The sequence below is a fragment of the Colias croceus genome, chromosome 22 (assembly GCF_905220415.1).
Source record: "Colias croceus chromosome 22, ilColCroc2.1".
NCBI classification, from domain to species: Eukaryota; Metazoa; Arthropoda; class Insecta; order Lepidoptera; family Pieridae; genus Colias; species Colias croceus.
In genome coordinates, this window is record NC_059558.1 from 2085492 (window position 1) to 2110085 (window position 24594).

The window sequence follows — 24594 nt, forward strand, 5'->3', positions numbered from 1 at the left end:
ACTATTTAAATAATAATCAGTTGAATTATTGTTTATTTATAGATCTTTAATCGGAATTCATTAAAAACCATGAATTTTCCTTATCCGATTAAATGCCTATGTAACTTTAAATTGATCTTGAATACAAATTATTTCGTAATTATGCGTGTGCGCAGACACCTGTGTCAATAAACTTATATAAAGTTAACGAGTCTGCTATGTCTATTTAGTTATATTGTACATAATATAACATCACTACATAGTATAAAACAAATGACACTCTTCGCCGTCTGTATGTATGTATGCTTAGATCTTTAAAATTTCGCAACAAATTTTGATGCGGTTTTTGATGTAAAACTTCTTTAGGCGCGTTGTTTCATGGTGGCGTCTTGGCAATACCGTCATGTCATGATTTTGGTATCTTTTAACCTTGACAAAGAAGTTTCACATCTGACACGTATGCTCGGCACAAACGCTCTTTTTTAATATATTGGTTCTTGAGGAAGGTTTTAGTATATAATTTGAATATTGAATAAGTATTGCATTATATAATATAATATTATTTTTATATTATTTCTTAGTACCTATAGGTTAATAAGTTTTCTGCAACACGGGCGAAGCCACGCGTATTCGTAGGTATATAAAATAATGTTATCTTAGCTCACTGAGAACTTGTTTTAAATTCTATACGAAAACGTGAATTTTAATGTTATTATTCGATAGAGGTGTCAGTCGATTGAGTAATTGGGCCTGCACCAGTACTGGTTTTAGTTAAATTTACATCGTGCTTTATGACTGCGCAAATATGTGAAAATAGCCAACATTTTAACAAAAAATATATTTCGAAAAATAATTTTACAAAAAATATATTTATGAAATTAATTTACAAATAATATATTTATGGATAATATACAATTTTATCTATATTATTTTTATATGACTTCTATTTATAAGTGGCAAAAATTGCATTTATGTGAACGTGTTTTTTTTAATTGTGTGTAAAAAGTGATAAAAAATGTTTTAGAGTGTTGTAAAGATTTTTTATTTTTATATCAACAAATTCTTTCGCTATAAAGGTATGTGTAAGTTTTGTTTGTTTTATTGTAAGGTTGTTTTATAAGGTTAAGTGATTTTTATTAAGTAAATGTATGTTCAATAAATGTTTTTTAATAATCACTTAATTAATTAATCTGTCGAGAAATATTTGAGATATTTTTGCAACTAAATTAATTATCCTAGTCCCACTAATATTATAAATACGAAAGTTTGTGAGGATGGATGTGCGTGTATTGTGTATGTGTGTATGTTTGTTACTCCTTCACGTAAAAAACTACGAACCGATTACAATGAAATTTAGCACACATATAGAGGGTAACTTGGATTAACACATAGGATAAGTTTTATCCCGGAAATCCCCCGGGAACGGGAACAATACGGGATTTTCTTTGAAAAAGCGGGCGAAGCGGCTGTATTATGTATAAAAAAAGATAAGCTAATATTATGTATAAAAAAAAGATCTATACTTAATGATCTAAATAAGTAAAATATAGTTTTATAAATAATTTATAATTTATAATAAATGTAAATTCACAGTTTATATTTTGTCTTTAAAAATTCCTACAACAAAAATATTTACTCGTTTTGATCATAAATTAGAACAAAATATAATTTGTTATTCACAACAACTAATGATTATTACCACATAAATAATTTAGTGCGGTTTTGTGGTAATTTACATTATGCTAAAACGCACGTTTTTATAAATAGTAATCAGCTATAAATATTCGACGATATGATTATCATAATATGTTTTGTCGAAAAGACAATATGGAAGTAATTTTTTTTTTAAATGCAGCACTTTATTCAGTTTTGATTGAATATTTACAAATTTGAAAGGAATTTATAATTAAAGCAATATTAATTTTTAAACATTACCTAGTTATAATCAATATACATATATGTATCGTATAAAATAAAAAAAAAATCGTGTATGCCGAGCACACGTGTGGGCATGATTCAGAGATAATAATTGTACCAAAATCGTCGCCTCTCTCCATGACGTGACGGTATTGCCATGACGCGACCTTGAAATTTTAAAGAAGGTTCACTTCAATAATTCGTGTAGAGGTAGGTGCAGGTTATAAAAAGAATGAATGACAGCTCAAAATTTTCCGTGCAGACGTCTGCCTTGATGAACAGGTTTTCATTTAAGAAAAAGAGAAAAAAAAAACACGTGGTATTCCATTGTAAATTTATTTGTAATACAGGTAACTTACGATACCGATTGCGTTGTTCGTTGATTACATTTTTATTTATACTTACAGATCTGAGTTACAGATATTATTAGGTGTAAAGCTGGAGAGTTTTTTTGTTTGAACGCGCTAATCTCAGAAACCACGGGTCCAATTTGAAAGTTATTTCACATAGGTACCTAGTTAATTTATCGAGGAAAGCTATAAAATATCATAAATGTTATTTTGCGTGATTATTAATTCTATTCCTTAGAAAAATAATCATTTATCTTTTAATTTTAGCTGTCTTTTCATGAAAGTCCTTTTATAATCTGTCTAAGATAAGTCAGAAAGAAAGAAAATAAAAAAATTGTACTTTTTTTTTTTTATGCTATAGGATAGCAAACGAGCAGGAGCCCATGATTTTGAAAGTTTAGGCATTTTAGGCGCTGAGACGGCTCGCGCCCGCGTTCCGCAGGAGCCGGCGCGACATGAACTCCGTTGACCTATGGAGACGGGCGAGCACGCCACAGTATAAATAAATCAGTAGTTCGATTTTATTTGCTATCGTAGGAATGTTGTTGATAAATAAATTTACTATTTATCCTATACCATTAAACGAGCAATATTTGCATATTTATATATTTGTTTGTATATATACAGTGTGGAAATTTTCGATGTGCCCTGAAAGGAAAGTACTTGAAATACTAGGGATAGCAAATTTTTCTGAAAGGAAACATTCCTTTTTCAAATTTTATTTTATTATTCAAATCGATAGAACAATATAAAAGATAATTTATTGTTAATTTCTCGTTTCTTATTGTAGCATCAACATCATCTAAACATAAAGAACGCTTCTGGTTTATTGGTCTTTAATTTTATAAATACATTTAAAGTTTAAAATGAAACTCTCGTTCTGGATACATCAATATTTTATTTTCTTCTGAAAATATTGGTAATAATAATTAAAAGTAAAACAAATAAAAAAGGCAAAATAATAATTGAATTTTGTAAATTGAAGTCTTGCACCGCAAACATGTTTAAGGACGCTGTCACATCTTAATATATGTATATCTTAATATCTTAATCCTACTAATATTATAAATGCGAAAGTTTGTATGGATGTATGTTACTCTTTCTTTTTATATGTTTGTTACTCTTTCACGTAAAAACTACTGAACCGATTACAATGAAATTTAGCACACATATAGAGGGTAACTTGGATTAACACATAGCATAGTTTTTATCCCGGAATTCCCACGGGAACGGGAACTGTGCCGGTTTTCCTTTGCAAACGCGGGCGAAGCCGCGGGCGGAAATCTAGTACATATAATATCTGCGTTACTCAAATTTAGGTATCTAATAACGTCGCAACGTGGTGCGCGGGAACATCACGCTCACGTAAACATAGCACATTCCATTTTATAGACCATCTTCAAACTTGATATTATATTATTTTTATTGAAATTGATTCTAGAAGATTACTGGGAACTTTAAAAATTCATTTTGTCTTTTTTATTAGTAGGTACGATCCTGATAAGTATGTTAGTGTATTCAACCAACTTAAAAAAGTGTGACTATTTTACAACAATTTGAATAATAATCAATTAATGAATTGTATTATTGTATACAATATCGAAGCTTATTAAGAAATGTATAAAATACTTTTTTATGAATTATTAATTATTATCATACATCATAATATTATGTTACCGGTAATATATTATTAAACCCTTCTTAGAAAATGTTTGTTATTCCGAGAAACGGTCGGAATGAAATTTCAAATTATAATCGTCACATTACCTATGATGATATCTTTAAATCTGAACTTTTCCTAAGTAGCAAATGTGGGTGGTTTTTGGGGTAGCGATTAACCAATATGAGGTCAAAACTAAAATCCAAGATGGCGCCGACGAAAATTTTAAATGTTTTCGTCATAGGTGTCATTTTCAAAGAGTTGGAGTAGCTATTAATAAATATGAGGTCAAATCTAAAATCCAAAATGGCGCCGACGAAAATTTGACATCATTTCGTCACGGGTGTCATTTTCATGGTTTTTGGGCTAGATATTAACCAATATGAGGTCAAAATCAAAATCCAAGATGGCGCTGAGGAAAATTCGACATCTTTTCGTGATGAGTGTGTTTTTCATGGTTTTTGGGGTAGCTATTTACCAATGTGAGGTCAAAACTAAAATTCAAGATGGTGTCGACGAAAATTTTACATCTTTACGGCATGAGTGTCATTTTCAAGGTTTTTGAGACAGCTATTTACAAATCCCCAATGTTACCGTGGATAATTAGGTATATTTTTCTTACTCCTTTAAAGTAAACATAAATAAAATAACAAAAACGTTTACAACTACAGTTTTGTAGACAGTCTTAAAAACAATTTTAAAGAACATTGATTGAAATGCATATTTAGTAATGTAATATATATGTTACCGGAAATGTATGAAATCAAGGAATTGTATACAATTCCTAGGAAATGTGTACAATTCCGATACCATTTAGGAAATGTATAAAATATTGTTTAAAAAACTATTTAATGCATGCATATCCTAGGAAATGTATAATCTTCCTAGGAATTGTATACAATTCCTATATCGTATTAGGAAATGTGTAAAGTAAATGCTTTCTGTAATAAAACACGTTGTTATTTTTTTTATTATAGCTCTTATTGATACAATCGGGTAACAGTCATACCGTAAAATTGTAATAATATTATGTTCATATTATTATCTTCGATCGTTCGATCTTCGTTGACGGAGCCCCGCTTCGCGGGGCTCCTATTTCTGTGTAGTTTTTTTTTAACAAACCTAACCTAACCTAACCTAACCTAACCTAACTTTGAGGGCGAATATCTCGGCTATTTTTGATTTTAGAGAAAAGTTGTTCCTATAAAACATGCTTATATAAGCGTAATCTTTACGATAAAACAATAATAAATAGGTGTTATAATGATACCAACTCCATCAAAATTTTTTTAAGTCCTGCGCCCCCTTTGCTTTAGTCCAACCCTTGCCTGCGACATATCAATATCTTAAATGTTTTACATTTCCGATAGCTATTTAGGAATTGTATAGATTTCCTAGGAAATGTGTATAAAATAATTTATTTCACACATTTCCTTACGATTTTAGGAATTGCATACATTTCCTAGGAATTGTATGCAATGACGGATTACATACATTTCCTGTAACATATATAAAACGTAACTCTGTGGCAATCATGTTAATATTCTAACAAATATATTCGCTTAACTTTTTTTAAAATAAAGTTCATCTAAAACATTAAAACGAAGAGAATAAAATAATAAAGAGCGTGTGTGCCGAGATAACGTGTCAGAAGTGAAACTTCTTTGGCGAGATTTATAGATACCAAAATCACCGCCTTGCTCCATAACATGACAGTTGCAGTATTACCATGACGCGTTCTTGAAATTTTTACTCTCAATGCGTCTAAAGAAGTTTCACTTCAAAAGGCTATTATCTGTGTACAGTTCCAGAGAATTTGAATTCTGCTCGAAAAATATGTAAACGGTTGTAAGAAAAATATACCAAATTATCGACGGTTACATTGGGGATTTGTTAATAGCTGTCTCAGAAACCTTGAAAATGACACCCATGCCGAAAACATATAAAATGTCCGTCAGCACCATCTTGGATTCTAGTTTTGACCTCATATTGGTTAATAGCTCTACACCAAAAACCATGAAAATGACACCCGTGACGAAAAGATGTAAAATTTTTGTCGGCGCCATCTTGGATTTTAGTTTTTACCTCATTTTGGTTAATAGCTACCCCAAAAACAATGAAAATGACACCCGTGACGAAAAGATGTAAAGTTTTCGTCCGCGCCATCTTGGATTATAGTTTTGACCTCATATTCGCTAATAGCTACCCCAAAAACCATGAAAATGACACCCATGACGAAAAGATGTAAAATTTTCGTCGGCGCCCTCTTGGATTATAGTTTTGACCTCATATTCGTTAATAGCTACCCCAAAAACCATGAAAATGACACCCATCACGAAAATAAGTCATATTTTTCGTCGGCGCCATCTTGGATTTTAGTTTTGACCTCATATTCGTTAATAGCTACCCCAGAAACCATGAAAATGACACCCATCACGTAAATAAGTCAAATTTTTCGTCGGCGCCATCTTGGATTTTAGTTTTGACCTCATATTGGTTAATAGCTACCCCAAAAACCATGAAAATGACACCCATGACGAAAAGATGTAAAATTTTCGTCGGCGCCATCTTGGATTATAGTTTTGACCTCATATTCGTTAATAGCTACCCCAAAAACCATGAAAATAACACCCATCACGAAAATAAGTCAAATTTTTCGTCGGCGCCATCTTGGATTTTAGTTTTGACCTCATATTCGTTAATAGCTACCCCAAAAACCATGAAAATGACACCCATCACGAAAATAAGTCAAATTTTTCGTCGGCGCCATCTTGGATTTTAGTTTTGACCTCATATTCGTTAATAGCTACCCCAAAAACCATGAAAATGACACCCATCACTAAAAAAAGTTAAATTTTCGTCGGCGCCATCTTGGATTGTTGTTTCATAAAAAAAATATTTGTCATATTCATACAGATCAACCAACATCATAATAGTCTTCCTACTATGTACTTCAAAACTTTGCCGCTATTCCTATTCAACAACCCATAAAAAAGAGGGTCTCAGGCAAGGTAATTTTTAAAACATAATTTTAAATCTATACATATAATAAATCTGTAGAAGGGTCAATTCTGTACATTGAAAATATTGAAAAAAATTACTAGCAGGGGGTGTTACTGGATCGATAAATTATTCGATAAATATGTGATTAAAAAAATTTTTGTCTGTCTGTCTGTCTGTCTGTATGTGAAGACAATGAAGACATCACGTGAAAACTACCGGTTCGATTTCGATGAAACTTGGTATAATTATACATTATTATCCTGGGCGTAAAATAGGATACTTTTGATCCTGGAAAAATACGTAGAAAAAAAATTGTTCTGTAGTAGGTACCGCGAACACACGTTGCGTATTATTATAGACCTAGCCGTATTTGGGTCCAATAGATATTTATAAGATGTCATTGTCCGAGTTACTCAAAATGGAGAAATAAACCTTCCACGCAAAGACCGACATCCGCGCGGACAGAGTCGCGGGCGGAAGCTAGTTACAAATAATTGTAATATGAAACTTGTGTTGATTTGAAGAATAAAATAGAAAATTTTATTTTTTTACATTTTTAGTTCTTTCGATTCCCGGCCGAAGAAAATGAATTTTTGAAAATCTTTGAATGCAGGTCTATTTCTTTTTAAAAATAAAGGAATGTTTCCTTTCAGCAAAATTTGCTATCTCCAGTATTTCTAGTACTTTCACCCAGGGCACATCGAAAATTTCCACACTGTATTTACAAACAAATTTACAAACAAATATACATATATAAATATGCAAATATTGCTCGTTTAATAGTATAGATTAAGAAGTTAATTTATTTACACCAACAATAGGTAATAAAATTAAACTACTGATTTATTTATATTGTGGCGTGCTCGCCGTTGTACTTGCCGCTCGGTTCTAATTAAAACGAGCGGCGACTACAACGTGGTCGGGAGCAAAACTAGCACAGGTCCTCCCTCGATGACGTCCGGTTGGACTTTGGTGGCACTAGCGTGGTGCGCGCGAGTCGTAATTTACGTATTATATTTTATATAAAAAAAATAAGGGCTAAATTATATATCTATCCAAAAATTCTTCTGTAAAACCTGATTAGTAAATGAAATGTAAAATTTTCATAAAAATAGCGTTTCCCTAATTCGCATAAAACTGTATCTGCTTTCAAAATCGATGCAACTTCTGATTTTTTTTTTTATCGAGTTAAATGTTTAATATTGTGTTTCTATCCAAAAATTCCACTAGATCAAACGTTTATCTGTACTATATATTTTTTTAGGATTTTAAATATGATGATTTCTTTAAAAAAAACATGATTTAGAAACATGAATTTCGTATCAAGGCCCCTTAAGCGATATACGCCGCCCATAAGCATCCACTCCACTGGGAAGTGGATGTGTTGCTATCCTCAAAGGGATTTGGAAGGATTTAGGGAGAAGGGGCGAGGATGGGAGGGAATGAGGATAGGGAAGGAGAGGATGGGTAGGGGATGGGAAGGGATGTGGGCCTCCGGACCCCTCACTCACCGTAAGGAACGCGACAGTAAACTGTCACTATGGCGCCGATATTCTGTGAGGGTGTGGTACCTTCCCCGGTGCGAGCGTGGCCCAATTCGTGCCGAAGCATGCTCGACTCCCACTTCCAAAAACCTCCTTTCCTTTCCTCTTTTCCTTCCTTTCCTCTTTTCCTTTGTGTTTTGTTGTTGTTTGAATTTTACTTTAAAATTACATTTGTATTTAGATTCCATATTTATACTTAATTTGCATTATTTCAAGGTGAAATCATTTACATAAATACCTATGGGCTATGACATTCTGATAGAGATATAACATGAAGAGTATTTATGTATCTTTTATAGTTTTGAAGCTATTCAGAAAATTATGCTTAGGATATTTAGTAATCTTCCTAAAGTTCTTAGAAATGTGTAAAAAAATTCGAACCTTTGTTAAAGTAAGACTATGGAGTTTCTTGCAGGTTCTTCTCCATAGATACTGCTTTCCGAATCGGTGGTAAATGTTATAAAATGTTGTGTGGTTTTATGAAACCACGGTAAAAGTGAAACTTTTACCGTGGTTTCACACTATAGACCGTTTCACACTATAGACATTTAACTAAAAATTATCGTATTTGTACGATAATTAATATCGTACGTATCATGCGTCACGCGACATGCGCTACACAGACCAAAAAGTTTGAGACGATGTAATAAAAGTTTCACTTTAACAAGTGATAACTGCGTTAAAAACAACCGACTTCAAACTTGCACTTGCAAAATTTACAAATACCTACAGACAAAAATGCTCATAAAATAAAAACTACTGGGCCTATCCGAATAAAATTTTTATGGGACCAATTCGACACCATCCCGCATCGAACAAAAAAAGAATCACGTAAATCGGTTCAGAAACCTCGGAGTAATCGGTGTACATACATAAAAAAAAAAAAAAATATACCGGCCGAATTGATAACCTCCTCCTTTTTTTTGAAGTCGGTTAAAAAAGATAAAATATGACGTTTCAAAAGTGCTTCTCGAAGAAGTCTAATTGAATAAACAAATGTATGAGCTTGACTTGAGTGTGTAATCCTAAATATGTTATGCTCCCCGTAGTTTTATACCTGCGTAAAAATAAAAATAAAATCGGTTAACAAGCGATAACAAGGATTTCTTACGAATCAGATATTTTTTTGTGTTTTCTTTAAATTGCTAGGGTAATTGCGCCTGTTCGCGTCCACTTAGTGCAGTTGGAAAGTTTGAAGGAGATAATAAAAATGTTCCAGAACAAATTTCAACGCAAAATAATTTATGTAACGTGTTCGTTACATAGTCTTTTTTAAGATTTACTTTCAATTGTGTCGGAAATATCATGTGGTTTTTATTTATCTAGACAAATAGCAGAATTTGGCGTTTTACCCAGTTCGCGTCCAAAAATTCCAGTTTGCGTCCACCCGTGGACCAGTTCGCGTCCACCAGCTTAGAAAAGGAATTTATTGGTGGTGGTAAATGAGTGTATTGGGTGATATTTTATCAGATAAATGCAAATAAAAATTAGATTTTAATAAATTATTTGTTTACGAATATAGTTATTTAATAAAAACCGGCCAAATGGGAGTGGGACTCGCACACTGAGGGTTCCGTATCATCCTGTTTTTTTCATATGTTTTAACTGTAAATGATTATTTTTTCAATGTTTCCCTTATTTGTGCTATAAGACGTTGCTTCGTACCAAACTTCAAGTGGCTGTATTCACGTAAAGTACCCTGTAGGTTTTGATTCCCTTGCATATGTCGAAATTTGCGAAAATTTGCAGCATAAACGGCTGTATCTTTTGATTGCTTTGGCTTCTAAGTTTGATTTTTTCACTGCTTCAAGGGACCGTAAATTTTAATATTCAATATGAATTTCAGCTTTATGCCTCCACGCGTTACTTTGAAAAAGGGTTTTGACAGAAAGACAGACCGGCAGACGGACATACAGACGGACGGATATCAAAATAAAAAATAGCATAAAAATTTGCTAATTTGAATGAAAATTTAAATTATCAACTTGTGGTCTTAGTCAAAAATTTACCATCTATTTTAAATTACATATTTTAACAAACAATTCATTGCTACGCAATGAAAGCAATGTGGACGCAATATGTTCTATTGTTATGCACTAAGGGTATAGTTTGCGCCCACCGTGGACGCAAAATGGAAGTTGTACAAATTCGGTGTAGTAATTCGCGTCCACCTTATTTTAGCTATTAATTGTAAAAGAAATAAGTTGATTTATAATCCATACTATTCCATGTTTTGTTAGCAAAGTAAAGAAACAGTTACATATTCAAAAATTCACATTTAACAATAAGATACTTACCGTCAAGCGCGACGCTGCGCACTATTTTTTTCTCAAAATCCCGCGCGTTTTAGCTCTCTCGTTTAATAGCCAAAATTAAATATTTTTTTTTTAATAGGATAGGCGGTCCGCAGGCATATTTTGAATATGTGTGCATGTCTCTTATACATTGAGGTATTATCGGAAATTTTTCTTATTACAATTTTACTTAAAGTATACTTATTTTCGTGAATATTCTAAAAGATTTCCCAAATGGACGCGAATAGGCAGGTGGACGCGAACAGGCGCAATGACCCTATATTGTTGCTTTGAAAAGAATCCATACTAATATTATAAATGCGAAAGTAACTCTGTCTGTCTGTCTGTTACTCAATCACGCTTAAACTAGGTACTGAACCAATTTTCATGAAATTTGGTATGGAGATATTTTGATACCCGAGAAAGGACATAGGCTACTTTTTATCCCGGGAAAATGACGCAATCCCGGAAATCCCACGGGAACGGGAACTATGCGGGTTTTACTTTGACTGCGCGGGCGAAGCCGCGGGCGGAAACCTAGTATATCAATAATTTATTCCTACTTACGTCAAAGTTTAACTAATTTAACTATGAATATGATATCATTACACGGGTAATAAACTGCATACATTTTGTTATAAGGTATTGAAACTACTAAAACAAACTCAATCTTTCGAGAGTTTGATTATTTACGTATCTTGCAATTCACTTACCTAGTAGCAACAGTTTGACAAGATTAATCTCAAAATAAATCAAACGATATCGTATGAGATAAAACGATACCTATTTAAATAAGGTAAGGTATTTTGACGATAAAATAAACAGGAAAAAAGCCGTGTTGGTTGGTAGAGATCACCTTTTAATGATAAGCTCGCCTATTTTGTCTTATATTTTCATTAGCTGTTTTTGTTTTTCATTACGTAAGTTTGTATGCTTGTTATATTTACAACTAGCGGGCCGCACCAGCTTCGCCCGTGGTACATATTTCTCAATAAAAGGTAGCCTATGTTCTTAATCTCGGGTATCAAAATATCTCCATACCAAATTTCATGCAAATTGGTTCAGTAGTATAGGCGTGATTGAGTAACAGACAGACAGACAGACAGAGTGACTTTCGCATTTATAATATTAATAGTATGGATACGATCCAGGCTGTCATTAGGATGAAATAAAAAAAATTAAAAAAGAGAGACTATAATTATTACGACTCATTTAAATTTACATTCTTTCAAATTATTTTTTCGGTTTATGTATTGCCTGCTTGTATTCTTAAAAATATTTCCTTGAAAACATTTAAAGTGTAAATAAATATTAATATTTAATATCAATACATTATCTGTATAATCTCTAAATGTAGGGCAGATATAATTTCTTTGTAGATTAATCGATGTTCTCATTATCATAAATTTTGCAATCACATGTAATTATTGATGTAAACGAATGACCTTTTATTAAAGTTTAAAAATCACAGACATACATTTAGATTTATTGTCTGTGTTAAAAATTAATAAAATAAATATTTTCAGGACATTTTTTACACACGGCACGATCTGATGACTAAGCTTTCGCTTGTGTTATAGAAAACAAATGGCTGATAAACATAATATATATTACATACTTTTAAATAAATACCTATGTAGATAACTACTAACTACTAATATTATAAACTAGCTTCCGCCCGCGACTCCGTCCGCGCGGCTGTCGGTCTTCGCGTGTATGGTTTATTTCTCCATTTTGAGTAACTCTGACCATGACATCTTATAAATATATCTATTGGACCCAAATACGGCTAGGCCTATAATAATACGCAACGTGTGTTCACGGTTCTACAGAACAACGTCTATTAGACCGGGAGATACTGACACAAAATTTCGAGTACACTACCGCCTACTTCTTTTTTATGGGCTATCGGTAAATTCTAAAATTTTTGTGTTACAAATCGTTTGACTTTCGCTATTTTCCGACGAGTTCGACTAACGCCCACGCGACTAAGCCGCCTTACCAGCGTTCACACCATCGTTTTTCTTTTTGTCATTGCGTACTAAGACCCCTGTAGAACCGCCATCCTGTTACAAATGACTCGAAATTTTGTGTCAGTATCTCCCGGGCTATATGGATAAAACTGAAAAATTAAAATTAATTTTTTTCTACGTATTTTTCCAGGATAAAAAGTATCCTATTTTACGCCCAGGATAATAAGGTATAATTATACCAAGTTTCATCGAAATCGAACCGTTAGTTTTCACGTGATGCCTTCACATACAGACAGACAGACAGACAGACAGACAGACAGACAGACAGACAGACAGACAGACAGACAAAAATTTTTTTAATCACATATTTGGGTTTGGTATCGATCCAGTAACACCCCCTGGTATTTATTTTTTCAATATTTTCAATGTACAGAATTGACCCTTCTACAGATTTATTATATGTATAGATGCGAAAATTTATGAGTGGATGAATGTGTATGTATGTGTTACACTTTCACGCAAATACTACTGAACCAATTTGCATGAAATTTGGTATAGAGATATTTTGATACCCGAGAAAGGACATAGGATACGATAGGTTTTATCCCGGAAATCCTACGGGAACGGGTTTTTCTTTGAAAACGCGGAAATATTGGAATTTGGTATTGGAATTTGGAATGGAATTTGGAATTTGGAATGGAATTTGGTATGAATATGAAAACCCAGAATAACACATATGCTACTTTTTATCCCGGAAATCTCACGGGAACGGGAACTACGCGGGATTTTCTTTGACTACGCGGGCGCAGTCACGCAAAAGCTACTTAAAAATAAATATGAGGTCAAAATACATTTCTGCATATATTTAGAATTAAATCACACAATAAGAATAAGTTGAAATATCTAGAGATTTCAAATGGATATAAGACTTTTCTTAATATAAAAATATGATAAGATACCATACTATCATTTCTACAGATGTTTATATGCAGGTCAGATCTAGACGAAGTAATACATATTTATTTAATTTAATAATTATTAATATACGTAATAATAAATAATTATTATAACAGGGGTAAGTGATTATTTGATATTAATAATAGTTATACTTATAGAGTCTAATCTTTTCAGAAATATTCAACAAAATAATATTCCGAAATATTTTTTGTTTGAAGTTATTATTTTCAATAATTTGAAATTACTTATTTAAAAATAATTATACATCGGAATTTATTTTGCTATTAATGATGTGGTGAAAAAAAATTATGTTAATTAATCTGTAGCGGTCGGTTTTTTCTATAATAATATACATAAAGACTGTAAAATTAATTAGTTTTTTCGGAAATTTAAAAAAAATATATAGCTTAGAATGTAAATTATTCTACTGATAATAGTTTTTCAAAACTATTTAATTAATTTTATTTCACGCGTATTACACGTATAAAATAATTATTATGCCCCGCGGTTTAACCCGCATTGCTCCGCTCCTATTGGTCTTAGCGTGATGTTATACATAATATTATAGCCTTCAGGGACTCTACAAATGGCCTATCTAACACTGTTCACTGAAAGAATTTTTCAAATCGGATGCGTGGTTTCTGAGTTCAAGCAAAAAACTTTTCAGTTTTATAATATTAGTATAGAAAAAACATGGTTTAATATATTAAAATGAAATTCATAATATAATCCAAGAGTATAACTCGATAAAGATATAGTTATCTTATATGTAATATTTGATTTTCGCGTAATAGTTAAAGTTGTATGATGACATAATATCTTGGTTTCAGTATCTACGGCGGTATGAGGTGACAAACACACGAAAATGGCCAAATTGAGGCAGTATCAGGTCACTTTGGCATGTGAGTATGATTTTTTTTGTTTGGTTTGGGGATTTGTTTATGAAAAGTTATGTGAAATAACAATAAAGAGGGGCTTAAATAAATATTTATTTGAAAAGATGGCGTCTAAAATTATTTTTTTATTTAATAAGTAGGAATGATTGTAGCTTGCTAAATGAATGTCAATAGGGTTCTGTAATTTATATTAAATATAGTTTTAGTTAAACTGTTTATAATCTGAGAAAAAAATTTCATTGCATTTGAGCTTACATTTTTAGTCGATGTGGGTAGAGCGTGGGTGAGCACTTAATTTAAAAAGTGTTTAAATTATAATAAAACTAGCTTACCGCCCGCGGCTTCGCCCGCTTTGTATATAAATGATACACTAAAACCTTCCTCTTGAATCACTCTATACAAAGGGACATAGGGACAGAGAAATCGACTGCGTTTTATACTATGTAGTGATGAAACTCAGTTTGGAAATTTCTAATTAAGTATTAATTATTTATACATGTTGCAATTATGGTTAGCAGGAAGATATGTTGATTACAGTAAAGTTTTATTCATTGTTTTCAAAAACATCATTTAGAGTTTTTGTGCTATTAATTTAACTTTTTGCGACAACGCTAGCTTTAAGAACTGGTGAAAACGTGACATCTTTTGGATGTTTTTAGAATCTATAAAGTTTTTTTTATTTTATTAATAAGTGAAAAAAGTGTGTCTTAAATTATTTATTTACTAGCTGTGCTCAGCGGTTTTACCAGTAGTGTTCCGCTCCTGTTGGTCTTAGAGATATGATAATACAATTAAAGCCTTCCTCAATAAATAGGCTATCTAACACCGAAATAATTTTTCAAATCGGACCAGTAGTTCCCGAAATTAGCGCGTTCAAACAAACAAACAAACTCTTCAGCATTATAATATTAAGTATAGATTTATGTTAAAATGTGATAAAGTGTGAAAAAGGTATATGGTGCCTGTATGTTTAATAACTATATAGTATAAAACAAAGTCGCTTTCTCTGTCCCTATGTCCCTTTGTATGCTTAAATCTTTAAAACTACGCAACGGATTTTGATGCGGTTTTTTTTAATAGATAGAGTTATTCAAGAGGAAGGTTTTAGTATATAATTTATTAGGTTTTAGACAAAGCGGGCGAAGCCGCGGGCAGTAAGCTAGTTATAATAGTATAGCATAGTATTGTATTATCTGTGATAATATCTAGGTTTATTCTATTGCATATTTGTCGGATCCTAGTACAATGGCCTTTTTCATTATCTCGAGTTGTGTAATGAATGTTATCTATGCATTATTTTGAGAACAACTGTCATTATGTATTGTTATTGAACAATAATTGTATTAATATATCGGAGTTTATAGCGATTGCTGTTTAGAATGTCTCTTTATTTTCTACTAGCTTTCCGCCCGTGTATTCGTACGCGTTTTTAAAGAAAATCCCGCAGTTCTCTATATGTGTGCTAAATTTAATTGCAATCGGTTCCAGTAGTATTGAAAGAGTGACAAACATACAAACACATACACATACATCCATCCTCACAAACTTTTTTTTTTTTTTTCAATTTTTAGAAATATTAACATACTGGTTACTCACATAATATAAATATAAATAAGTACAATTAAAATTACAAGAGCTTAAATTAAATTACAATATAAAATATACAAAATTATTAAGTAAAAATTCAATAAAAACACGGCACAAAAACACTCAACTTAATCCTATATCACAGTTAAACTAATATCACACACTACTTATTTCTTTGGTTAACTACGACTACAATATGCTTACAATATTGCAAGAACGCATCCCTACACTTGTCCCCCAGGGCGGAAGGCAGATTCTCACCCGTCATCGCCATGCCCAATTTTTGCTCAATAGCATATCTATTGCTTGCAAAAATTGGGCACTCGAGTAACAGGTGAGGAACCGTCTCCTCTACTCCGGGCTGACATAGACATGACGGACTCTCCTTCAGCTTGAATCTGTTCAAATAGAAGGCGAATCCACCATGACCAGTCAGTACTTGTGTGGTGTGGTGTGTAATATTTTATGTTAAGATTCTCTACTATAAAATATTACAGTATCTTAAGGTATCCGGTATCGATATTTTGTGTCAGTGTTTCGGGTCATTTGTAACAGGATGGCGGTTCTACAGGGGTCTTAGTACGCAATCAAAAAAAGAAAAATGATGGTCAGAACGCTGATACCGGATACCTTAAGATACTGTAATATTTTATATTAGAGAATCTTAACATAAAATATTATAGTATCTTCACCGTGTGTGACGCGCTTTATGTTGTCGTAATGCCTAATTATCTTAATATTGTATTCAGTATAGTCCAAACATAGATTTTCAGAAGTTATATTACATTTTTAGCAAAATTGTAGTCTACTTTAGTGTTAGAAAACTTATAAGAAAATTAATTTAACACGTAAATAGTGTTAATATACAGGGTTACTTGTAAAACACCAGCAACCTCGCAGGACAAGATAGCTAACATCATAAGTTATAACATTAATTGTTCTACGACTTTTGATAATTTGTTAAATTTTATTTTCATAAATATTCATTTAATTTTCTGTTTGAATATTATAAACTCTACGAACTCTGCGAACGAAAGGGGGAAGGGGGCGTCGCGTCGTCCTTTCGATTATGAATAGAAAATAGACTTACAAATGTTAGAAGAGTACAATAAAAGCTTAAAAAATCATTTAAAAATAATTTATTGCGTTGTGCCAAAAGTCGTAGAACAAATGTTGTTACTTATGATGTTAGCTATTTTGTCCTGCGAGGTTGCTGGTGTTTTACAAGTAACCCTGTATAACATTGAAACAAATTAAAGCATTGCAAGCATGATTATAATAAAAGTGAAATATTAAGATAAGGGACTCATAAACTTTGTAAATCTTGTAAATATTTTATCACTCACATTTTTTCTCATAGGCTTATTTTTTATTAAATTATGATTGAGGTTCAAGTAAAAGATTAAAAATTACGCAAATAATCATATAATACGTAATTACTATAATGATAATAATAATGTAACTAATTGTTCGGAAACTGTGACAGTATTAAAATTTTTCTATCGTCCAAAAAAATATAAAATTGGGAATCTTATTAAATAAAACACAATACCAGTTTCATAACATTTTGTTTATTCAATACATCATTCTTTCACAGGTTCCCTCGGGAATTTCATAACAGGCGTTCTGTACGTCTGGCCTTCGTACACTCTTCATCAATACACGTCAAATACTACAACACTATTAACAGAGCCCATGACAGAGGTGGAAGGTTCCTTACTTGGCAGTCTGCCAAGTCTGGGAGCCATGGTGGGGACCCTGCTGGCTGGTCCGGTGATAAACGGTCTGGGAAGGCAGAAAGGTGGTCTGTGTATTGCTATGCCGTTTGTGGTGAGTTTTGTTACAAGATATAGGTAAAATATTATGTGGTATTAGTAAGTAAGAAAATATAAGGCAAAAAGTACAAATAGGTGGAGAAGTTTTAAGGAAAACTGAATTAGGTACAGGAGTATGTTCGTCAAAATATAGAAGTAGGAAATTTATATTAATGGATAAATAGGTGCACGAATTCTTATGAAACCTGAACTAGGGATAGGGTTTTTATTAATAGTTATAAAGGTAAAATAAACAAAATCTTGTTACCTACAGACTGCATGACTATAAAGTAGACGCATTTCGGTTAGATGGTCAATTAATGCTACTTATTCACTATTTACCTACTGATTTCAAACCGTTACATCATATACATAATATTTTATCCATTGCAATATTATTTCTCTGTTTCAACAATAGGTTTATTTCGTCGTTAAACTAGCGTTAGCTACTATTAACCATTCTGTGATTAAACAAACCAAACCCAACAATGTTCTTCTAAATCACATTCTTATTTTAACAGTTATCATGGCTAGCAGTGGATCTAAGTTCGTCAGCTATATTCGTACTATTGGCAAGATTTATGGGTGGCATGGCATGTGGAGCGTCCTTCGTTCATAGCCCAGTGTTTGTGTCTGAAATTGCTGATCAGTCAATACGAGGGCTTTTGGCTACAGGTAAGCAGGAAGCAGAAGTTTTTGATTGTTGTAAATTTTAGACGATAATATTATGTATGTTTGATAATGAGTGGTAGATTTTAGCTGCAATAATCCTACTAATATAAATGCGAAAGTTTGTGAGGATGTGTGTGTGTGTGTGTATTTGTTACTCTTTCACGCAAATACTACTGAACCGATTACAATGAAATTTAGCACGAGAATCAAATCAAGAAAATTATTTATTCTTCTTAAATAGTTGGTATTATACGTAATACGTTAAGTTTAATATGTTTATCTTAATAGTTTTGTAGTTATTTTGTCCCCCTCATTTACCTTAGTATTATAGAAAATTATATCTCTTAGCATTGTTTCTGTTTGTTTATTTATATTGCTTTTCTTTTCTTTTCAGCTCCTATGGCGTTTTACTGTTTCGGCATTTTCGTTTCATTTGTTATGGGCTGGACACTCACTTTCAAATACATTATTTGGATAAATATCTTCTTTTGCCTGTTGTATGCGGCGCTTTTGATGTCCGTCAGAGAGAGTCCTGTATTTTTGTTTATGAAGAATAATGAAGAGGTAATGCTACTTTTTTAATTACTAATTTTTACTGACTATCTTATATTAAATTATAATCGCGAGGTATTTCGTTTTCACACAAAATTTGCTATCATGACTTGATAAGGATTTTAATTTTGTGACAAAAATATAATATTTTAAAAACTTTTCAGGAAGCAAGACAATCCATTGCATATTATAAAGGAGTATCACCAGAGTCTAAAGCAGTATTAGAAGAATTATCCAGGCTTAAACAACAACTGTTACCTTCTGTTGAGCTTGTGTCTATAAGTGGTAAGTATTCAATCATATATTTTAAAAGTTTATATCACGTATCTCTGATGTTCAGAATATGTCTCGTTTCTCCTTGTGAGCAATTGTTAGATATGCTTTATAATATTTTTTTATTCGCTAATCAATTATTGTCTTTCTGGACACGTAATCGATCTGCCTTTTGGGCTCTGAAGTATCGAATTTTTCTTGTTAGTCCCAATTGGCAATTAAAATCTACGACTTTAGAATCCCACACTGTTCTGCGTACTGTACCAAGCTGTCAGTTAAAATAATGTTAATTAAATAAATCACGATCTTGCGATATCATCATATTAATTGTCTCAAACAATACGATCATTCGCAGATCGGTTTGGAAGACCTACCTAATACGGATACACATTACACAATTTTGCTGATGTAAACTAAACATAAGTAGGCACAAAAGGTAGAAGTTGGTTAAAATGAGTTTTTGTTGAGTTTTATCAACTAGTCACAACTAAAGTTGAGTAATTTGAACAATACTAGTTTTTTAATATTTTTATTTTAGGAGATGTTAAATTTGAAGAAGCAGAGAAAGAAAAATTAAACGATGATGATAATGAAGTGCAGAATGATACGGAGAAAATGCCAGCTTATAAAATTCTATGTAAGTACGTGGGTGTAGAAGTCTAGTTGAATCTATAGGTCTAGTCTTTTAGTTCGAGGTTTGATGTTAAAATTGAAAATTAAAGCAATCATCACTATTAATAATACCTTCCCCTAATTATAATAGAACTAAAACTTTTTAACGTGAAACCTATGATGATCAACTTTCCCAATCTATCTTAATCATATAATTAGAAACCTATTTATTTAAGTTAATTAGTTGGTCCCTGATAATATTTGATTAATAGAAGATTTACTAATTTAATTAAAGTTTATGTATATTTTTACAGTGTTTTCTCCAACTTCGAGACGTGCTTTCATTATTGTTTCATTGACAGTATCATTTCAGGTGAGTGCCAATTCACATAAGAATAATTTAAAAAATTATTTTCCTCCCACAACCAATACATTCAAATCACTAGATAAATAAATTATTGCATTTATTTCGATATCATGGATTTTATTGCATTTCTTCAAAATTCTATGGTACATTCTCAGAGAGCACAATTTATGATTTTAACGGATTTCAAACGCGATTTATTCGTTATAATTTATTATTATCCCGACGTTTCGCATACTTTGCAGCGAGCGTGATCACGTGGAAACACGTGAATAAATCGCGTTTAAAATCCGTTAAAATTTTTACTATTAAGATCGCGTATTAAAAATCAAAAACAATAAAATACCACAATTTCTGAGTTTTCATCTATATTTGGTCTTATTCATTTATTTTCATGTTTATCCAGGTATTAATGGGCATGGTGGCAGTGCAAGTATACGCTAAGGTGATATTCTCACAAGCGGCGCCGAGTCTGTCGTCGCACATGTGTTCTGTGATTTTCGCACTCGTTCTCATGTGTGGATGTGTGTCCTGCGCTTTATTCTCGGATAAATTTGGGAGGAAGGTAATGTATTGAGAATAATTTAAATTATAAATACGACTATCTTAACTAATGTAAAGATGTTTTTTGTTCGTTCTAATTCAACTTAAAAACTATTCCACCAATCTTTAAATCTCTATTACCAAAACATTACCATAATATTAGATCTTTGGCCAAGCCAGCTAATTAACATATCTACTAGTAATATAAGTTCTTGTTCTCGTTCTTTTGTTTCTTTGTTTCATCGCGCTAATCTCGGGAACTAGTGCAACGATTTCATATTACTTTTACTGGTGGATCAGAACCCTAGAAGGCTTGTGGATAGTGTTACTGCCTGCTGGCCTAGTGTATAATTTATTTCTGTATATTAGTATTATTATAATTTACTTCTGCCTAAAGTAAATAATTTATTGAAGTGAAACTTCTTTATCGGGGTTGGAAAAAAAATTTAGTGTAACATTTTTTCGTTACACGTGACATTTTTCCGTTACCTACGCGCCATCTTTTTCTTATCATTACCACGCGTATTTCGACGTATTTCTGTAAACTTGCTTAAAGTAAATAATTTTTTAAAAATAAGGTCATAAAGAAGTTTCACTTCTTATGTGTGTACACTAGTACACGCACACATTTTTTTCTGTATTGTCGTTAGTTAATAGTTAGTTGTTATAAGCAATGTTTTGAATTTGACAATTACAGTTATTAATTTTATCTTCCAGCCCCTCATCATCGGCTCCTCCATCATAGTGGCCATCTGCCTCATCAGTATGGGAGTGCTGATGCAGACGAACATTGCCCCAGCGTGGGTGACAGCGGTCATGATCCTCGTCTTCTGCTTTGTCTTCATGTTTGGAGCTGGAAGCGTGCCGTATGTGCTGCTGGCTGAACTGTTTTTGGCTGAGGTTGGTTTATATAATTGTCAAATAGTTTAGATATTAAGGAAGGATGGGATAGTTTTCTGAATCCAATAAATATACCTACCTATAATTTACATTTACTCGCGTCAAAATATCTACGCCTAATAAATATTCTCTTGCTTTTCTTTACGTAACCTTATTCTTTTAACAATTATGTTAAATGGTGTGTAATGTACATGTATGATCGACAGGCGTAAAATACAGATAATCAAATCTTGATGAATATGTCACTAAGGGTTTTATAATCTGGATGGTACATCTGCTTTTTTTCTAGCTTCAAATAATATAATACGCAAACCCAGCATACAATAAACTTCATTCGTGTAGAACTTGCGGAAACGTGAACATGAACAATGTCTTAATTATAAAATTATAGAGCATAATATAATATGTATATTTGTATAGAAATAATAGACATTTTACTTTTTTTAAGATTTAAAATGCATTTGGTTTCTTTCGAGTAGTAAAACGTTAATTTTCAACTTGTTTTTTTTATTACCATTATCTCAATAATAATAATTATTCCTCATTCCAGGTACAAAGCTTAGCATCAATGATAGTGATGGAATGGGTCTGGCTTCTGAACTTCCTTCTAGTCGGCGTATTTCCCTTCATGAGCAAGGAGCTTGGTATCTATGGATGCTTCTATGTCTTCGCAGTTTTTGGTATATTGGACGCCTTGATCGGGATCTTTTTAGTGCCAGAAACTAAGGGTCTATCTAAGGAACAGATACAGGATAGATTGAGAGGCCGACGGGCGGTATAAGACTTTAGAAGAGTTATTGTAATTTAGTTCTTATGTGCTTACAATTAGTTTTATATCGAACTGCAGTGTATTTCTTGTGTATTTGATAAAATTTGTGTTAAATAGTTAGTTATAGAGTGATGACGTATTGGAAGTGGGTGTAATGTAATTTTTCTGAGGATACTTGAATTAATAATGTATTGTTATAAATTAATTCCCAACTGGCAACCCGAACCGAGGTTATAAAAATGAGCTGAACAGCGGATTTGACACACTGCATTTGGCTCTCGGACGTAACGGTCGTTTTGGTTGTGTTTAGCCGTGTTAATTATTATTTTTAGTCGATTATTATTTTATTGTTGAAGGTAGACATAAAATCATTTTGTAAGGAATAAAACCTTTCTAAGTTGAATTTAAAATCCCTTATTTATTTCAACCTACTAGCAAATATTCGCTTCAGCGAATAAAAAGGACCAAGTTATATCTGGCTCTAGTTTAATATTAAGGGAACGAGCGCCTTTTAAATTTAATAAGTAAAATTAAAGTGCCTTATTTTATAAAATAACATTAAAATATGTCTAAGAGTTCAAGTTTCACTCCATAAGAACCATCCTCGTACTTCAAGGAATATTATAAAAAAAGAATTAACGAAATCGGTTCAGCCGTTCTCGAGTTATGCGCTTACCAACACATTTTGCGATTGATTTTTATATTATAGATATTTTGGTGTCTCTACCAATACAAGAATTGAGAAGAATAATTTACAGTGTGTCATAATGGAATTAACATAGCTTTCTGCCCGCGGGTTCGCCCGCGTTTTCAAAGAAATGCCCGCATAGTTCCGGTTTTTATGGGATTTCCGAGATAAAACCTATTTTATGTGTTAATCCAAGTTACCCTCTACATGTGTGCTAAATTTCATCGTAATCGGTTCAGTAGTATTTGCGTGAAAGGGTGACAAACATACACACTTGCACATACACATCTATCCTCACAAACTTTCGCATTTATAATAGGAATAATTATAATAGTACTCTATCTATATCTATCTTCATTGTTCATTCATCTTCATTCTTCATTCATCTTCATTCAAAAAAAAAAAGACGTGTGGCACTCGGGGACTGGGGACTCGGGGACTATTGCATGCTATGCCTTCAAGCCACACCTCCGTGTCCGTCGGAGTGGGGAGCGTGAGGTTTTTCGTTACGGAATTTCTCGATTCGGTCCCCGCGCTCAGGACCCGCGATAGAAGCTATGCAATAGCTTAAAAAATGCGTGTGGCACTCGGGGACTGCCGCGGTAAATCTATTGCATAGCATGCCTTCAAGCCACACCTCCGTGCCTGTCGGAGTGGGGAGCGTGAGGTTTTTCGTAACGCAATTTCTGGATTCGGTCCCCGCGCTCAAGGCCCGCGATAGAAGCTATGCAATAGATTAAAAACCGGTCAATTCTGCACACAATTCTATGTACCTAGACCTACCTCTAGGACAGCGCGCTCTATCCTTGGCAATATCTTCGCTTACTAGCAGACAACATCGTTAAGCGCTTTCCTATTGGTAGTAAAAATATTGAAGATAATATTCTACAAATGTGTGCAACACAAACTATCGATATATATATATAAAAAAATATCTGTCTGGTTGTATCATTATCTGGTATCACGCCGAAAATATTGAAAAGATTCATATAAACTGTGTATACTTACCATTTTAAACTGTGTAAGACACTTTTATCTCAAAATAAAATAAATATTTTCACAAATTTAAATATTTTAAAATTAAATATTAAATATTTTACATTAAAAATTAAAAATTAAATATTTTACTCAGTATTCCGTTTTTAAAAAATTATTGTAACTACATACAAATATTTTGCACCAAATGCAGATGAAATAATATTATTAATTACTTATAGAGAAAGCGCACAAACACAGTGAATTCCTTA

At 32.4% G+C, this 24594-nt stretch overlaps 1 protein-coding gene across 1 annotated transcript; it reads left to right on the forward strand.

The window, feature by feature from the left end:
* Positions 1-14495: 14495 nt before the first annotated feature.
* LOC123701791 (facilitated trehalose transporter Tret1-like) lies at positions 14496-22738 on the forward strand. Its single transcript, XM_045649351.1, has 10 exons — positions 14496-14579; positions 17758-17990; positions 18496-18649; positions 19041-19210; positions 19363-19483; positions 20010-20108; positions 20398-20456; positions 20854-21012; positions 21708-21890; positions 22441-22738. Exons 1-10 carry the CDS (start codon positions 14543-14545, stop codon positions 22669-22671), a joined length of 1446 nt encoding a protein of 481 aa, XP_045505307.1. The 5' UTR covers positions 14496-14542; the 3' UTR covers positions 22672-22738.
* Positions 22739-24594: the final 1856 nt, after the last annotated feature.